Source organism: Ovis canadensis, chromosome 21 (genome assembly GCF_042477335.2).
Source record: "Ovis canadensis isolate MfBH-ARS-UI-01 breed Bighorn chromosome 21, ARS-UI_OviCan_v2, whole genome shotgun sequence".
NCBI lineage: Eukaryota > Metazoa > Chordata > Mammalia > Artiodactyla > Bovidae > Ovis > Ovis canadensis.
The window spans coordinates 52,985,766-52,999,609 of record NC_091265.1 but is presented as its reverse complement, the minus strand read 5'-3'; the positions used below and the strand labels follow the sequence as shown (position 1 = coordinate 52,999,609).

Here is a 13,844-nt window from a genome sequence, read left to right as displayed (position 1 = left end):
TGGAGTTTCCTTCTCAGTTTATTCCGACGTTAGGATGAAATGGTTCTCATAAATAAGGGCCACGAGCCCTTCCTCATGACCACGGTCCATGACAAGGGGCAGGGTAGAGGGGTCCTGGGTGGGAGTCCCGGCGAGGGACTAGGCAGGGACTCGGATCAACAAGCACCAGAAGATGAACGGGAGGCTGCCCGGGCTGGAGGCCCACGGCGCCGGGCCAGGCAGGCTGGGAGGGTCAGGAGCTGCCCCGGATCCGCTCCATGTAGCTGCGCAGCTCCTCAGGGTCCTTCAGCCCCATGTCCTCACACACCCAGCGGATGTCCTCCTCTCCCGCCACCAGGATGGACTGCACGGCCGGAGCCCCCACCGGCTCCTCGGGCAGCTGGGCCGGGGGCGCTGGCGCAAACGTCACAAACTCCACGCGCTTCCTCCGCCCCCCGGCTTCCTTCCTGGCCAGGGTGCCCGAGGAGCTGGTGGTGCCCCCAGCGGGGGCCTGAGCCTGGGCCAGGGTCAGGGCCTCCCCTCCTCCCCCACTCTCACAGGGGCAGCCCCCCTCCCCCTTGGGTGGGCCAGGGGACTGCCGGTCCAGCTGGCGACTCAGTTCCTCCTGGTCAGTGCCCAGCCAGACCCAGTTGTGGGGCTGGGGGGAGGCAGGGTCAATGGCACCGTCGGGAGGCTCCTTGCGCTGGTAGCGCAGCACGAAGACCACACCATTGACCAGGAAGATGAGGATGGCCAGACAGAAGATGCCCAAAAGGGCATACATGCCCAGCTCTAGGTCGGTGACCCGCTGAGGGGCGGGGACCATCTCCTCCTCTCCTTCCTCCTCCTCCTCCTCCCTAGCTTCTGCCTCCTCCTTCCCAGCTTCCCCCTCTGTCTGCTCGAACTTGCCCCTCACATCCCCACTGCCCCCCATGCTGCCTGCTGCCCATCGTCCTCCACCCACACTGGCCCCTGGGGCTGGCGATGAGCTCCGAGCTGGGCTGGATGGGAGGGCAGGGGCTGAGGTGGGAGCAGGGGGCAGCCCCAGCCAGGCAGTGCCAGAGGCCAGGGGCACACGGTGGCGGCCGCGGCGGCAGGGCTCCGGGGGGTGCAGAGCCACGTGCAGGGGCAGCCCCTCAGTGCCTGCCCCACTCACCACCACCCGGAGTTGGGCACCCTGCTCCTCAGCTGGTAGCACAGCACCAGGCTCCTCGGCCGAGACGGACAGTCCCAGGTCATGGTGGTCGTAGAGCTCAGCGGGGGCCAGGGTGTGATCAGAAAAGGACAGCCACAGGGAGAGGGCCACCTCCTGCGGGGCACACAGACACGGGCAGAGACATGCGAGGGCACGCACGCATGCACACAGAGACCACTCCCACGGACACAGGCCACACGGAGGAGGAGAAGAGACCAGAGAGAAAACAGACACAGGCAGAGAGGGACAAGACACAGGGAGAGAGGGGACATGCGTCAATCACCTGTTTGCTACCTGGCCCGGGGTCTGAGTCATCGGGAGGGTCCTCAGTTAGAGCCCTCTAATAACCTCCCACTGCCACACTCCTGCCAGCTGCTGCTTGATCACCGCCAGCCGCAGAGTGCTCACTACCTTACAGGGAGTCCGTCCTCATCCTGAAAACCCTAAGGTGAAGGGTGGAGGTACCTCCCATCCCTCTGGTTATCAACCCCCAGCTGGAGATGTCGACCTCAACCCCCTGACCCCGCAGCGTGTCACCTGCTTTGGGGCGGGAAGGGCGGACTGCGCCCAGCACGTAGCTGTGACCTCCCCAGGGTGGGCAGTGCCCCGGCTTAGGGCCAGTGAGATGCCCATCACCGGCTGCACTCGCAGCTCCAGCACCGAGACCTTGTCATCCGTCACAGCCAGTGCCTGCTCCCCGAGGATGGAGTCAGACAATGGGGAGCGCACCTGAGGGTGAGAGGGAGTTGGAAGTGGGGGAGAGTTATCATCCACAGACAGCCCCTCCCCTCTAAGAGCCCAGCACCCCTACCGAGGGATCTGGTTTATGAGCTAGGCAGCTTTCCCACTTTCTGCACCCCAACCACACACCCTATACATACCTGGACCACAATCCCACTCCTAAGGGACAGTTTCCTCCTCTCTCAAGACCTGGCCCACACACACCCGACCCCCACCCTTCGTACTTTGAGGACTTCACCCTCGTTTGACCCAATCCCCCGTCCCCCGGGGCTCATACTTCCCCAGGTGCACTCTGGGCCTTTCTGACACTCTTCGCACCTGCCCATTAATATTCTGGGAGTCACCTCCATACACCCTTTTCAGGGCGTCTGCTCACCTCGATGGAGGTAACACCGGGCTCCCTGCCCACCAGGACCCGGCCTCCCTCCAGCGAGGCTACGCGCGGGTCTTGCACGCGAGCGTGCGGCGCCACGAGGTGGGACACGTCCAGCAGCCAGTCCGGGCCGAGCAGATGGGTGAGGCGGCGACCGCCGTCCAGCGGATGGGCCGCGAAGGGGACGAGGAAGCGCACGCCGGCACGCTGGTACAGCAGGCGGCAGCCGCGGGCGCGCCGCTCCGCCTCCTCTACCCCCGCAGCCTCTGGCTCCGGCGCCCTGAGGGAAAGGGCGGCCCGGGGGTGGGGCGTCAGCGCGGGCCTCGCCCCCTCGCTGGCCGAGGGCCCCGCCCACGAGAGGCCCCGCCTCCAGGTTGGGGGGGGCAGGTTATCCAAGCCCCGCCCACAGTCGCGCCTCAGTGGTCAGGTCGTTCCACCTGCTGACGCTGCGCTCCAGTCCCCTCTGGCTCCTAACTGGAACTCTTTGACTATGCGTGAGGCGAGGGAAACAGTGACAGACTTTATTTTGAGGGGTTCCAAAATCACCGCAGATGGTGACTGCAGCCATGAAATTAAAAGACGCTTACTTCTTGGAAGAAAAGTTATGACCAACCTAGACAGCATATTAAAAAGCAGAGATATTACTTTGCCAACAAAGGTCCATCTAGTCAAGGCTATGGTTTTTCCAGTAGTCATGTATGGATGTAAGAGTTGGACTATAAAGAAAGCTGAGCACCGAAGAATTGATGTTTTTGAACTGTGGTGTTGGAGAAGACTCTTGAGAGTCCCTTGGACTGCAAGGAGATCCAACCAGTCAATCCTAAAGGAAATCAGTCCTGAATATTCATTGGAAGGACTGATGTTGAAGCTGAAACTCAATATTTTGGCCACCTGATGCGAAGAACTGACTCATTTGAAAAGACCCTGATGCTGGGAGGGATTGGGGGCAGGAGGAGAAGGGGACGACAGAGGGTGAGACGGTTGGATGGCATCACCAGCTCAATGGACATGAGTTTGAGTAAACTCCAGGAACTGGTGATGGACAGGGAGGCCCAGTGTGCTGCAGTCCATGGGACTGCAAAGAGTCGGACACGACTGAGCAACTGAACTGAACTGAGGCGAGGGACGCTCTGTTATTGGAGGAGACCTAGGAGTGCTCCATCTCTAGAGGGCCTGGGAGGACAGATTCCTGAGGCCTGAGGCCCCCTCACCCTTGGGCTCTGGGGGGATTCCCTCAATACTTACTGAGCTAGGTGCTATCTTGAGGACACAGCAGGGAACGGAATAGACAAAGCCCTCACCTTCGAGGGAAGGAGTGCAGAGGGCGATAGTCAGACCACAAACAAGATTAACCTGACCACGCAGTATATTAGAAGTGATATGTACTATTAAAGAGGCAGGGAAGGAGGAGAGGAGTGGAGGTCAGCAGTTATAAACAGCTGTCAGAGGCTGTGTGAAGGGCAGGGAGGGGCAGAAGGAACCGCAGACCACAGGGCAGTTTTTCACACTCCAATTCGGGTTTATGGCGGTATCCCACTCCGCTCCCCACACGCGCAGTCCCAGAGGGACTTCGCCAAGGTCAGCCAGCTTTCCCAGGGCTCCACTCACCCTTCCGCTGGGCCGGGTACCCTCCAGCCTCGGACCTGCTCGAGGGTGGTGTCAGTCACTTCGATGCGCAGGGGCAGCAGCGGGGCCCACACGGTCATCCGCAGGGAGGCCCGCAGCCGGCGCCACCAGAAATCCACCCGCACCCCCCGAGCGCCCCGGCTCTCCTTGCCAGACACAAACACAGCGTCACAGGCCTCGGACACCTGTGGAAGGGCAGAGGGCAGGGGGTGGGCTTAGCCACAGCGGACAGATGCAGACCAGAGAGTATTCCTGACTCCTGCCGGTAAGAAAGAGTAAGGCTGAAATTCATTCTGTATTCTACTAATAAGGTATGGCTTCCCTGAGATTTTCCCATGCAGCCAAGATCCATTGCCCAGGGAGGTACCGCCCTTCCCTGAGTTTACCTGGAGCTGTTGGGGAAACTGGCATTTTGCATACAATAAAATCTTTACCCCAATTGGTAAGGGTTTGAATGCACAAGTTTGGCTCCTCATTCATTAGTGCTGTGGTAGAGAAAGGCTGAGGGCAAGGCAGGCCTATCCACCCAAGGACCCTCAGGTAGGAACCATTTACATAATGCTACCTAGCACAGGTAGCAAAGGACACCTTCTCTCAGGCAGCCAGGACTTAGGAAGTAAAGTCTCTGGGATTCCCCCACTTAGAACTTTGATTGGGGAACGTTGCCCTGCCTTTTTTTTTTTTTTTTAACCTCACAGATTATTTCAAGGCTCCAATAATGATAGTTGTCATTATTTTATCATTCTACAACAGAGGATGAGATGGTTGGATGGCATCACTGATTCAATAGACATGAGTGAGCGAACTCTGGGAGATAGTGAAGGACAGGGAAGCCCAATGTGCTACAGCCCATGGGGTGGCAGAGAGTTGGACACGACTGAGCGACTGAACAACAACAAATGTAACAGCAGGAGCTGCTGGTGTTTCAGCCCCTGATTTGCTGAATACAGTCCTAGAGTGCCTTTTTTTTTCCTCTTTTGATGTGGACCATTTTAAATTTTTTATTGAATTTGTTATAATCCTGCTTCTGCTTTATATTTTGGTTTTTTGGCCGGGAGGCATGTGGGATCTTGGCTCCCTGACCAGGGATCAAACCCACACCCCCTGCATTGCAAAGAGAAGTCTTACCCACTAGGCTGCCCGGGAAGTCCCTCTTAAAGTGCTTTTAATTCTTACAACATCCTTAAAATATATTTTCATTTTAAAACTTAGGAAACGGAGGCTCAGAGAGGTTGAGACTTGCCCACAGTTACACAGCTAGTTGATAACAAAGATGGGTTTCAAACGAAAACTTTCCCACTGTAAAGTACATGCTCTTAACCCTCCCATGTCAGTTCATCTGCCAATGCAGTAATGAATGGGAAAATGCCTGAGTTGGGGGCTTTGGAGTGGTACAGCTCCCACTTGACTCTGGAGAGAGTTGGTGGGACCAAAGCTGTGGTTCCCCTCATGAGGTCACTGGTATCAAGAAGAAGCTGCTCTCTGGGACTCCCTTGGTGATCCAGTGGTTAACACTCCATGCTGCCAATGCAGGGGCCACAGGTTCAGTTCCTGGTCAGGGAACTAAGATCCAACATGCTGTGCAGTGTGGCCAAAAGATTGAAGTAAAGAAAAAGAAGCTGGTCTCTTGGGGACCTGATTGGGGAAGGAGGAACGCTGCATGTGCATCAAGCAGGCACAGCCCTCACATGCCACTCACCTGCAGGACCTGTGTGTTGGCCGACTCACAGCCGATGTGCTCTGTCACCTCCACCAGAGCTCCGCCACTGTCCACGGTGACAAGGCGCACAGGGACACGCCGCAGCACTCCAGTCAACGGTGCCGTGTTCACGAGCTCCTCAGCCTGGGGGTGCAGGAGAGGCTCAGCCCCAAGCTCTCCACCTCTCATGCCCCCAGCCTGGCCAGGAAGAGCTGCGGACCCCTTACCTTGGCCAGTGGGACGAGGGCTCTTATGTCCCGCTCCGACACCAGGATCTCCCACACCATTTTGTCCTTCTCTGCTTCGGGGGCCTGGCCTGGGTACTCCAGCTGCCAGGTGACAGGGCGAGTGACCGCCACACCCCCACTAGTGCCATTCTCCACCAAAAAGTCCACCCACAGGAACTCGGACAGTTCAAGGGGGCTGCTGGCCAGAACAAAGAGAATCTGAGTGCTTGCTAGCAGCATTAACAGCCTGGAAAAATGGACACACGTAGTGGGAGTGGAAGATGGGGTAGTGGCTGTGAGGACTGTGACTGGGTGGCCAGGACAGGTTGATGTCACCTGGAATAAGACTCACAGACACTGTACCTGGCATGTGCCAAAAGATGGATATATAGTAGCTGAGTGAAGGAAAGATATCTGTTTTGTGCTGCTTCCTTGAAGGAGGCTGCTCTTGTGCCTGACTACATGCGAATACAGGGGGCCACATGGCAGCCTCCTCCCCTCCAGCCCCATAAATCTGCCCACTTGCACTCTAGGACCATCCCTCCCCCACGCTACCCCTCATGGAAAGAAAGTACCCACCTGGACTTTGGCTCCACTGGCCCGACTCTATGGCAGGTGATGAGCGTGGTGTGGTGCTTGGAGCCCTTGAAGCGGTCCAGCTTGGCAGTCCAGTGGGTGGGCTGGGCCAGGCGGGCAGCCATCACGTGCAGCCCCTTCTTTACCTTGATCCTGGAGGAGGGGACATAGGTACAATTTGTCAGGGGTGAGGTGGTGTATGTTGAAGTGCAGGCTGGATTGCAGCAGGAAGATAAGGAGCTCTGGTCTGAATCTTCTCGTCACCACCCTCCAACCCAGGGGGACCCATCTCCATGCAGGTCCTGTCTGTCACACAGCTCTCCTCATTCACAGAGCACTTATGACTCCCCACGGTCCACAAGGTCAAGTCTTAACCTGGCATCTGAGGCCCTCCAGGGTTGGTCGGTCCAGTTTCTTCTTCAGTTGTGACATCTCTTCATTGCGCCCTTAGCTTCAGCTGCTCCCAAAGTACACATCCACCATGCCCCTTCCTGCCTCTCAGCCTTTGCTCAGGTTGTGCCTTCAGCCTAGTCTGCCCTTCCTTCCTTAATTCTTTTTTTAAAAAAAAATTTATTCATTTATGCTGCACTGGATCTTAGCTGGGCTTCCCTGGTGGCTCAGATGGTAAAGAATCTGCCTGCAATGTCGGAGACCTGGATTCAATCCCTAGGTTGGGAAGATCCCCTGGAGGAGGGCATGGCAACCCACTCCAGTATTCTTGCCTGGAGAATCCCCATGGACAGAGGAGTCTGGTGGGCTGTATAGTTCATGGGGTTGCAAACAGTCAGACAGGACTGAGCGACTAAGCACAGCACAGCGGGTTCTGGATTGTAGCATGCAGGATCTTCGATCTTCATTGCAGCATGTGGAATCTTTAGTTTCAGCCTGAGATCTCTTTTACTTGTGGCAGGAGAGATCTAGCTCCCTGACCAGGGATGGAACCCAGGCCCCCTACATTGGGAGCATGGAATCTTAGCCACTGGACCACCAGGGAAGTCCCTGCCCTTCCTCTTTTCACCTGCTCATTCTTCAAGCCTCCAGCAACACAGATACCATTTTCTTTAAAAAGCTTTCCTGGTGACAAGATGAATTTCCCCTGCCTCCACCCTCTAACCCCTGCCCCTGCAGAGCTGGGTATGGTATGATCTAGTCCATGTCCATGCAGCCCCCTTCCCTACCACTAGGGATCCCTCAGGGCCGGGGGGAACCAGGCCTTGCTCTATCCTGAGCTCCAGAGTGGAGACACAGGGCTTGGCATCTTTTAAGAGTCTGGGAAAGATCTAATGATGGTGCCAGTAAGCAGAAGAGAGTGGGAGACACAGGGGTGGGGCACACACAAGCAGTAACAGTGGGGTGGGGGGAATGGCTGGGGCGGAGTGGGGAGGACTTCCTAAAGAAAGGGACATGAAAAGGAGGGCCTTTCTATGGGAAGGAACCAACTCTGTCCAAAGGCTAAGGACCATGGTGAGGGTGGCCAGCAGGAAAAGATGTAGATGAATGGGACTGGGGCAAATACCTCTCCTGGGGCATCTAAGCATTAACCACCCCCAGGCACTGCACCTCCCAGTTTCTAAGTCCTCTTCCTGTTTCTCCTCCCTGGAGACACAATTGTGGGCAACCTTAGCCCACAGCTGTAGCATGCAAATGTAGCACTCCTACAAGGAGTCTCAGAAAAGTGCTGGGGGGAGGGGAGCTTCCTACTTCCAATTACAAGTTCAAGGTCCTGCCCAATGGCAGAGTCTTGCCTACTACCAGTGCCTAGCCTGGAGGGGGTTTGATGGACCCATGTTTTGCAGAGGTCAGGGATTCCATAAGGACCCCAAGAAGAGGGGGCACCTGCCCAGTTTTCCTGCAGAAGTTCCCTGCCTCTGACCCATCCTCAGGGACACAGGCAGCTCACCGCAGGGTCAGGACACCAGCTGTGAAGTTGTGCCGAAGCAGGAGGGTGGCGCTGAAGAGCTGGCCAGGCCGCACAGGCACATCAGGCACCCGCAGAGTCACTGCCTCATCCAGGGGCACCTCTTGGTGCTGTGGGGGGTCCGCTGGGCGCAGCTCCACACTGCCCACTGGGAGGGCCTGCTCCCCGGGGTCTTCCTCCCCGCCGGGGCCACAGCCCCCAGGACCCTCAGCTGCTGGCTCCAGCGTGTAGGCCAGCTCTGCCCGTGTGGCTGAGCCCTGGGAGAACCAGTGTGAAGGGAATTCCAGCTCCACCACGCAGGCACCCAGTGATGGCTGCCAAGACACAACAGTCATGGTCAGAGTGGTTGGGAAGGGGAGCCCCAGCACCCATCCTCTGGTGGGAAACCCAATGCTGGAGCGGTCCACGGACACAGGGCCAGCATGGGCCAGAGACGCAAGCAGGGGACACAGCCAGCTGGTGACACGACAGGCTAGGTCTTAGAACACCTCCCATTGGCCATGTTTCTATCTTTGGGAACATTCTTATTCCAAAGTGAACCAGCCTCAACACCTCCCCCTGATCATGCCCCAGGACTGCCCTGACTACAGCTCAGGCTTCTCAGAACCCACAGCCCACAGAACACCTCTCCTCAGTGGAATCCCATGCTAGGCTGCCAAAGAGGGGAAAGTGCAACAATAGAAGCAATACTAGCAATAATATAAACACTCGCTGAGGGATTGCTCTTGCGCCAGGCATTGGGCCAAAAGCTATTCTTGCATCCACCTCATTTATTCTTTTTTTTTAAAATTACTATTTCTGTTTTGTTTTGGCTGCACCACACTTCACAGCATGTGGGATCCTAGTTCCCTGACCAAGAATCAGACCTGTGCCTCCCGCATTGGAAGGGCAGAGTCTTAACCACTGGACCACCAGGGAAGTCCTCATCTCATTTCTTTATTCCAGCTCCATATGAGGTAAGAATTTCTATTATCTCATTTTACTGATGAAGAAACTGAGCCTCAGAGAGATTAAGTGACTTGCCAAAAGTCATGTACAATGGACTGAACTCCTCAAGGGGCCCCAAATAACATGGAATCAGGTGGTCTGTGACCCCTAAAAGTGGTGGCCTCCCAGAAGTGGTGAGCCCTCTCTTTCCTTTTCTGGGATCACCCTCTGGCAGGGACAGCAGCAGGGCTAACCCAGGTTGGGGCCCCCACTCACCTGGAAGCGGCAGGCTCGGTGAGCAGTGCCTGCCGGGTGTGTGGCATGGAGCCGGGCACAGGGCAGGCTGCCAGGCCCTGGGGGCCAATCTTGCCCTCTGAGGTGGAAGAGGACACGGGCGTGGGGTTCTGCTGGAGTCACGGCCACTTCCACTGACACGGCCCTCACGTCCCATGGGACTGGCCGTTGGTGTGGCTCAGTGACCCGAGGAGGGACCACCTGGAGGGAGAACGGGGGTGCTCAACAAAACAGGGGGTGGGGGGAAGCGAAATCTCAGGCTAGTAAGAGAGATCCTTGATGGGTCTACTTCTCCCCCTCTGGAAAAGGGGGAGCGTGGCTAGGGCTGTGGAAGGGCCCTGAGCCACACACAGCAGACCTCAGCTCTGAGTCCCGGTAGCCCAGGAGTCTCTGGTGGCGCCTCCTTACCTGCTGAGTGGCGAAGGGTGGGTAGGAGGCCCGGAGAAGTGGCTGGGCCCTGGGCCAGGGCTGCAGGAGCAGAAAGGTCTCAGATCGGGAGCCCAGAGAGGAGTTGGCAGGGGGGTAGCGGCCCACCTGCTGCACACGGAAGTGCTCAGGGGCATCCAGGAGTCCCAGGGCTGCCGGCAGGTAGACTGGGTCCAGGGGGTCCTGGTCACAGTCCACTAAGGAGGGAGAAGGGGTAGAGGTGGTGGCAGCTTCAGAGCAGGCAGGGGCTGAACCCAGCTTTGTCCCAGGGCACAGCAGTCGTGGGCAGTGGAGGAAGAAAAGTGTTGTGAGTCCCATTCTCCCAGGATGTTGGAAGGGGGAGTCTCCCTATTTCACAGGTAACTGGGGCTGGGATTTGAATCTCCATCCAGGACTGACTGCCAGCTTCTGAGTCACTCCTGCCTTCCACAGACCCAGGCCTTCCTCCCACCAGCAGAACTTCTCAATGTCTCCTCTTCCCCGAATCGCTCCTGCCCTCTACCTACCTGCCTCTGACACCAAGGCATTTGTGTGACACCAAGCCCTCCCCAGACAGGGTCCATGTGATAATAAAAGATGGTGACGAGGTGAGCTTTGTAGAATCAGAGACCCTTCCTCTGCCCCTGGGTCCTTGGCAAGACTTGGCTGGGCATCCACCCTTGCTGCCACTGTGTCATCACTATGGCAACCTTGCACTGGTTTCCCAAACTTGCTCCTTTCTATGCCATCCCAACCGGGTATTGGAGTACAAGCCCAGAATGGGGTAGGGGGCAGGAACCCTACAGAAGCCTGGGGAGAGAGTCAAAGTAGTCAACACTCAGAAGGGCAAAGGGCCCCTCAGAGCATATCTGGTTTGTATCAACTGACTACTAGCTAGCCCTAATAATAATTTTTTGAAAGTTAACTGTGTGCAAGTTACTATTTTAAATGCTGTGCACATGTGAACGCTTCCGTGTTCTGTAATAGCTCTGAGAACTAGGTTTATTACTATTAATGCCATTTTATGGTTGTAGAAAATGAAGTTGAGAGGTTCAGGGACTGGCCTGAGGTTCCATAGCTGGAGTGTGGTAGAGTTGGGAGTCAAAGAGCCCAGCCACCCACCATTACACACCCTGTCTCTCCACCCTCCTCTTTCCACCCTGAGCTGCTTTCCACTGTGCCCCTGCGGGCTTCACTCCCTAGACTGTAGGTCTCTTGTCCTCGCCTCCCTCCTCCTTCAGGGCCAAGAGTAAATGTTGCCTCCTTCTTTCGGAAGCCCTCCTTGATTGTTTGCCCTCTCACCCTGGCTGCCTCCTCTGATTTAGTTTTCCTGTCTGTTGACCAGGGGGCTTGTCACACTCTTCCCAGAATCCCCCATTCCTGGAGAGCCTGGGAACCTGATGTGAAAGTCCCTCAGTCCTGTCTGACTCTTTTCGATCCCATGGACTATAGTCCATGGAATTCTTCAGGTCAGAATACTGGAGTGGGTAGCCTTTCCCTTCTCCAGGGGATCTTCCCAACCCAGGGATCAATCCAGGGCTCCCACACAGCAGGAGGATTCTTTACCAGCTGAGCCACAAGGGAAGCCCTCTGGGAGCCTGGAGACCTGCATTTACATCCTAACTCTGCCTTGAGAAGCTTGGGTCAATATGCTCCTCACCTGTAGAAGGAGCATTTGGTGACAGGATAGCCAGGGGAGGGCTTTGTAAACCGGTGGCACACTGTCTGGAGGGGGGGTTGTTGCTGCTGCATAACAGATGTGACAAGCCTTTCCTCTTCTCTCTGTGTGAGGGGTTATTAGGGCTCCTGCTGGGTCCCCAGGGAGGGGAGCAGGTGGCTGAAAGGAGCCCTAGAGCCAGTTCACTCTCAGTTCCACTGCTGGGCTGGGGGACTGGATGGTTTCAACGTCCTTCAAGACCCTGTGGTGAGAAGCTTCACTCCCCCCTCCCCAAGTGTAACAGGTGAGTGACTGTGGCTCCCTGGGGTCAGACCCTGGCTTCTGGTCCTCTTGTCTACTCCACTGCCTGGATAATTACAACATGCTCTTGTGGCCTGACTCCCACGGACTCCCATCACTCAGAGTTCAGCTCCCTTGTGAGGGAGGGGGGCGGGGGCAGAAAATGTCTCACTATCCTCCTTCTCCCTCGCCCCCCTCCCCCCCCACCCCCCACCCTCCCCCGCCCGCTCTCTCTGGCATCATCCACCTAGCAGCCTCAGTCCACGCCAGGGGCAGTCTGACTCCCACCCCCTGGGGTCCAGGGGAGACTCTGCGCCTCCTCCAGGGATCCCCATACTCAGGAAGGCACGGATGGGGCAACCCCTGGAGACTCCAAGGTCAGAGAGCTCCTTGGCACAGGGGGAAGGCAATGAGGATCTCTCAGGTCCTGCGCAGAGGGGAGGGGGTTAGGAGCCACAGGGCTACAGCTCTCTGGACGGCCAATTAGGGAGTTGGTGCGCGCGGGGCAGGGGGCGACCAGGTTAGACGTCCCGGCTAGAGGGGAAGCTCGCGGAAGGTGCGGGGACTCCGCAAGGGTGGGAGGATGACGCGCGAGAGCCCGGGGACCGTGCTGGTCCTGGACCAGGAAGGAATTGCCAGGTTATGCAAGTGAGAGAAGCAACAGAGGCCCGCGGCTGGGGGCCAGATCCCGGGGGTGAGACCTCTCCACCCTCAGGACACGCTGCCGGGCGACCCGGCTCGGGGCTTCTTCCCAGAACTCATAGACTCCCGGCTCCCGAGCATCCCTCGTCCCCGGCCTCAGTCTGGGCCCGGCTGCCCCTCGCCCCGCCCTGTCCCTCCCGCTGACCTCTCACGATGTCCAGGGCGAAGGCCACCAGGAGGCAGAGCCAGGGGCCGTAGGGCCCCCGGGGAGCCGCGGCCGCGCGCCCCGCCATCCAGGCGCACATCCTTCCCAAGGAAGGCGGGGACTAGGCGGGCGGCTCAGGTGGCCACGGTCCGCCCGGCATCTCCCGGCCGGGTGAATCCCCGGTGCTGCCTGCCCGTCCGCAGGTCCGCCCGCCCGGCGGCTGCAGTTCCCAGACAATGGAGCGGGAGCCGGAGCTGGAGCAGGAGGGTGGGAGGGAGCGAGCGCGGCTCGCGGGCTGCCCCTCGGCCCCGCCGGGTCCTAGTGCCCCGCGGATCCCGATCCCAGAGCGCCTCCTCGCTAGAGGCTGGCCAGAAGGCCACTTCCCTGGGGACTGATTTGGCTGTGCCAAGGGACAGGATGAAGTGTTCGGTTCGATCCCTCTCTGGGAAGCTCCTGATCAAGGAGGAAAGAGCCACGTCCTCTGCTTCATCCTCACTCCACAAGCAGCTCACCTGTAAAGGCATCTGACACCAGAACCAGAATTCAGGGATATAAGGAACAGAGCTCAGGAATGGAGAGGGGATGAAAGAGGGCCCATAGGGCCAGGGGACCACCGCCTGGGTTCACGCAGCCCCATCCCTGCAGGAAGCCTGTGGGCCTAAAAGTGTGAGGGCTCCTCTCTGCCCCAGGAAGGCCTGCCTCCCAGGTCCAGTCTCCTGGCCCAACTTCCTCTGCCAAGCAGTGTTGGGAGTGAGTGGTCTAGAGCAGGGCACCTGGCTCCTGGGCAGTTTAAAAAGGAAAACCCACACCAGGACCCCTCCATGAAATAACTGATCCATTCCATGGGCCCGGTTGAGAACCACGTTGGGGATGCAGGGAGGGCAAGCCAGTCTCTCTCTGGCTGGGGGCCAGCCTTTACTGCTCCTGCACACAGGGATAGAGGCGGTGCCTTCCCTCCTCCCCTACAGGCACACTATTCTGTCGAAGCTGGTCAGTCCCAGGAAGTTTGGGAATGGGGCATGCCCTCCTTATTCCTCAGCCCAAGAGGGAAGGGTCCCTGGTACCAGCTTTCTTTCTCAC

At 57.8% G+C, this 13,844-nt stretch overlaps 1 protein-coding gene across 2 annotated transcripts; it reads right to left on the bottom strand.

Moving 5' to 3' along the window:
* Positions 1-13,033, bottom strand: TMEM132A (transmembrane protein 132A). Of its 2 annotated transcripts, none has more exons than XM_069565396.1 (11): positions 12,765-13,033; positions 9,964-10,178; positions 9,538-9,756; positions 8,317-8,648; positions 6,420-6,569; positions 5,841-6,039; positions 5,614-5,757; positions 3,897-4,099; positions 2,292-2,568; positions 1,712-1,903; positions 1-1,288 (listed from the first exon to the last, which is right to left on the bottom strand). In XM_069565396.1, the coding sequence occupies exons 1-11, from the start codon at positions 12,862-12,864 to the stop codon at positions 233-235; spliced, it is 3,087 nt and encodes a 1,028-aa protein (XP_069421497.1). In that variant the 5' UTR covers positions 12,865-13,033; the 3' UTR covers positions 1-232. The 2 variants fall into 2 exon arrangements, with proteins under 2 accessions (XP_069421497.1, XP_069421496.1); XM_069565395.1 differs by having other exon boundaries at positions 5,841-6,036; positions 12,765-13,010.
* Positions 13,034-13,844: the final 811 nt, after the last annotated feature.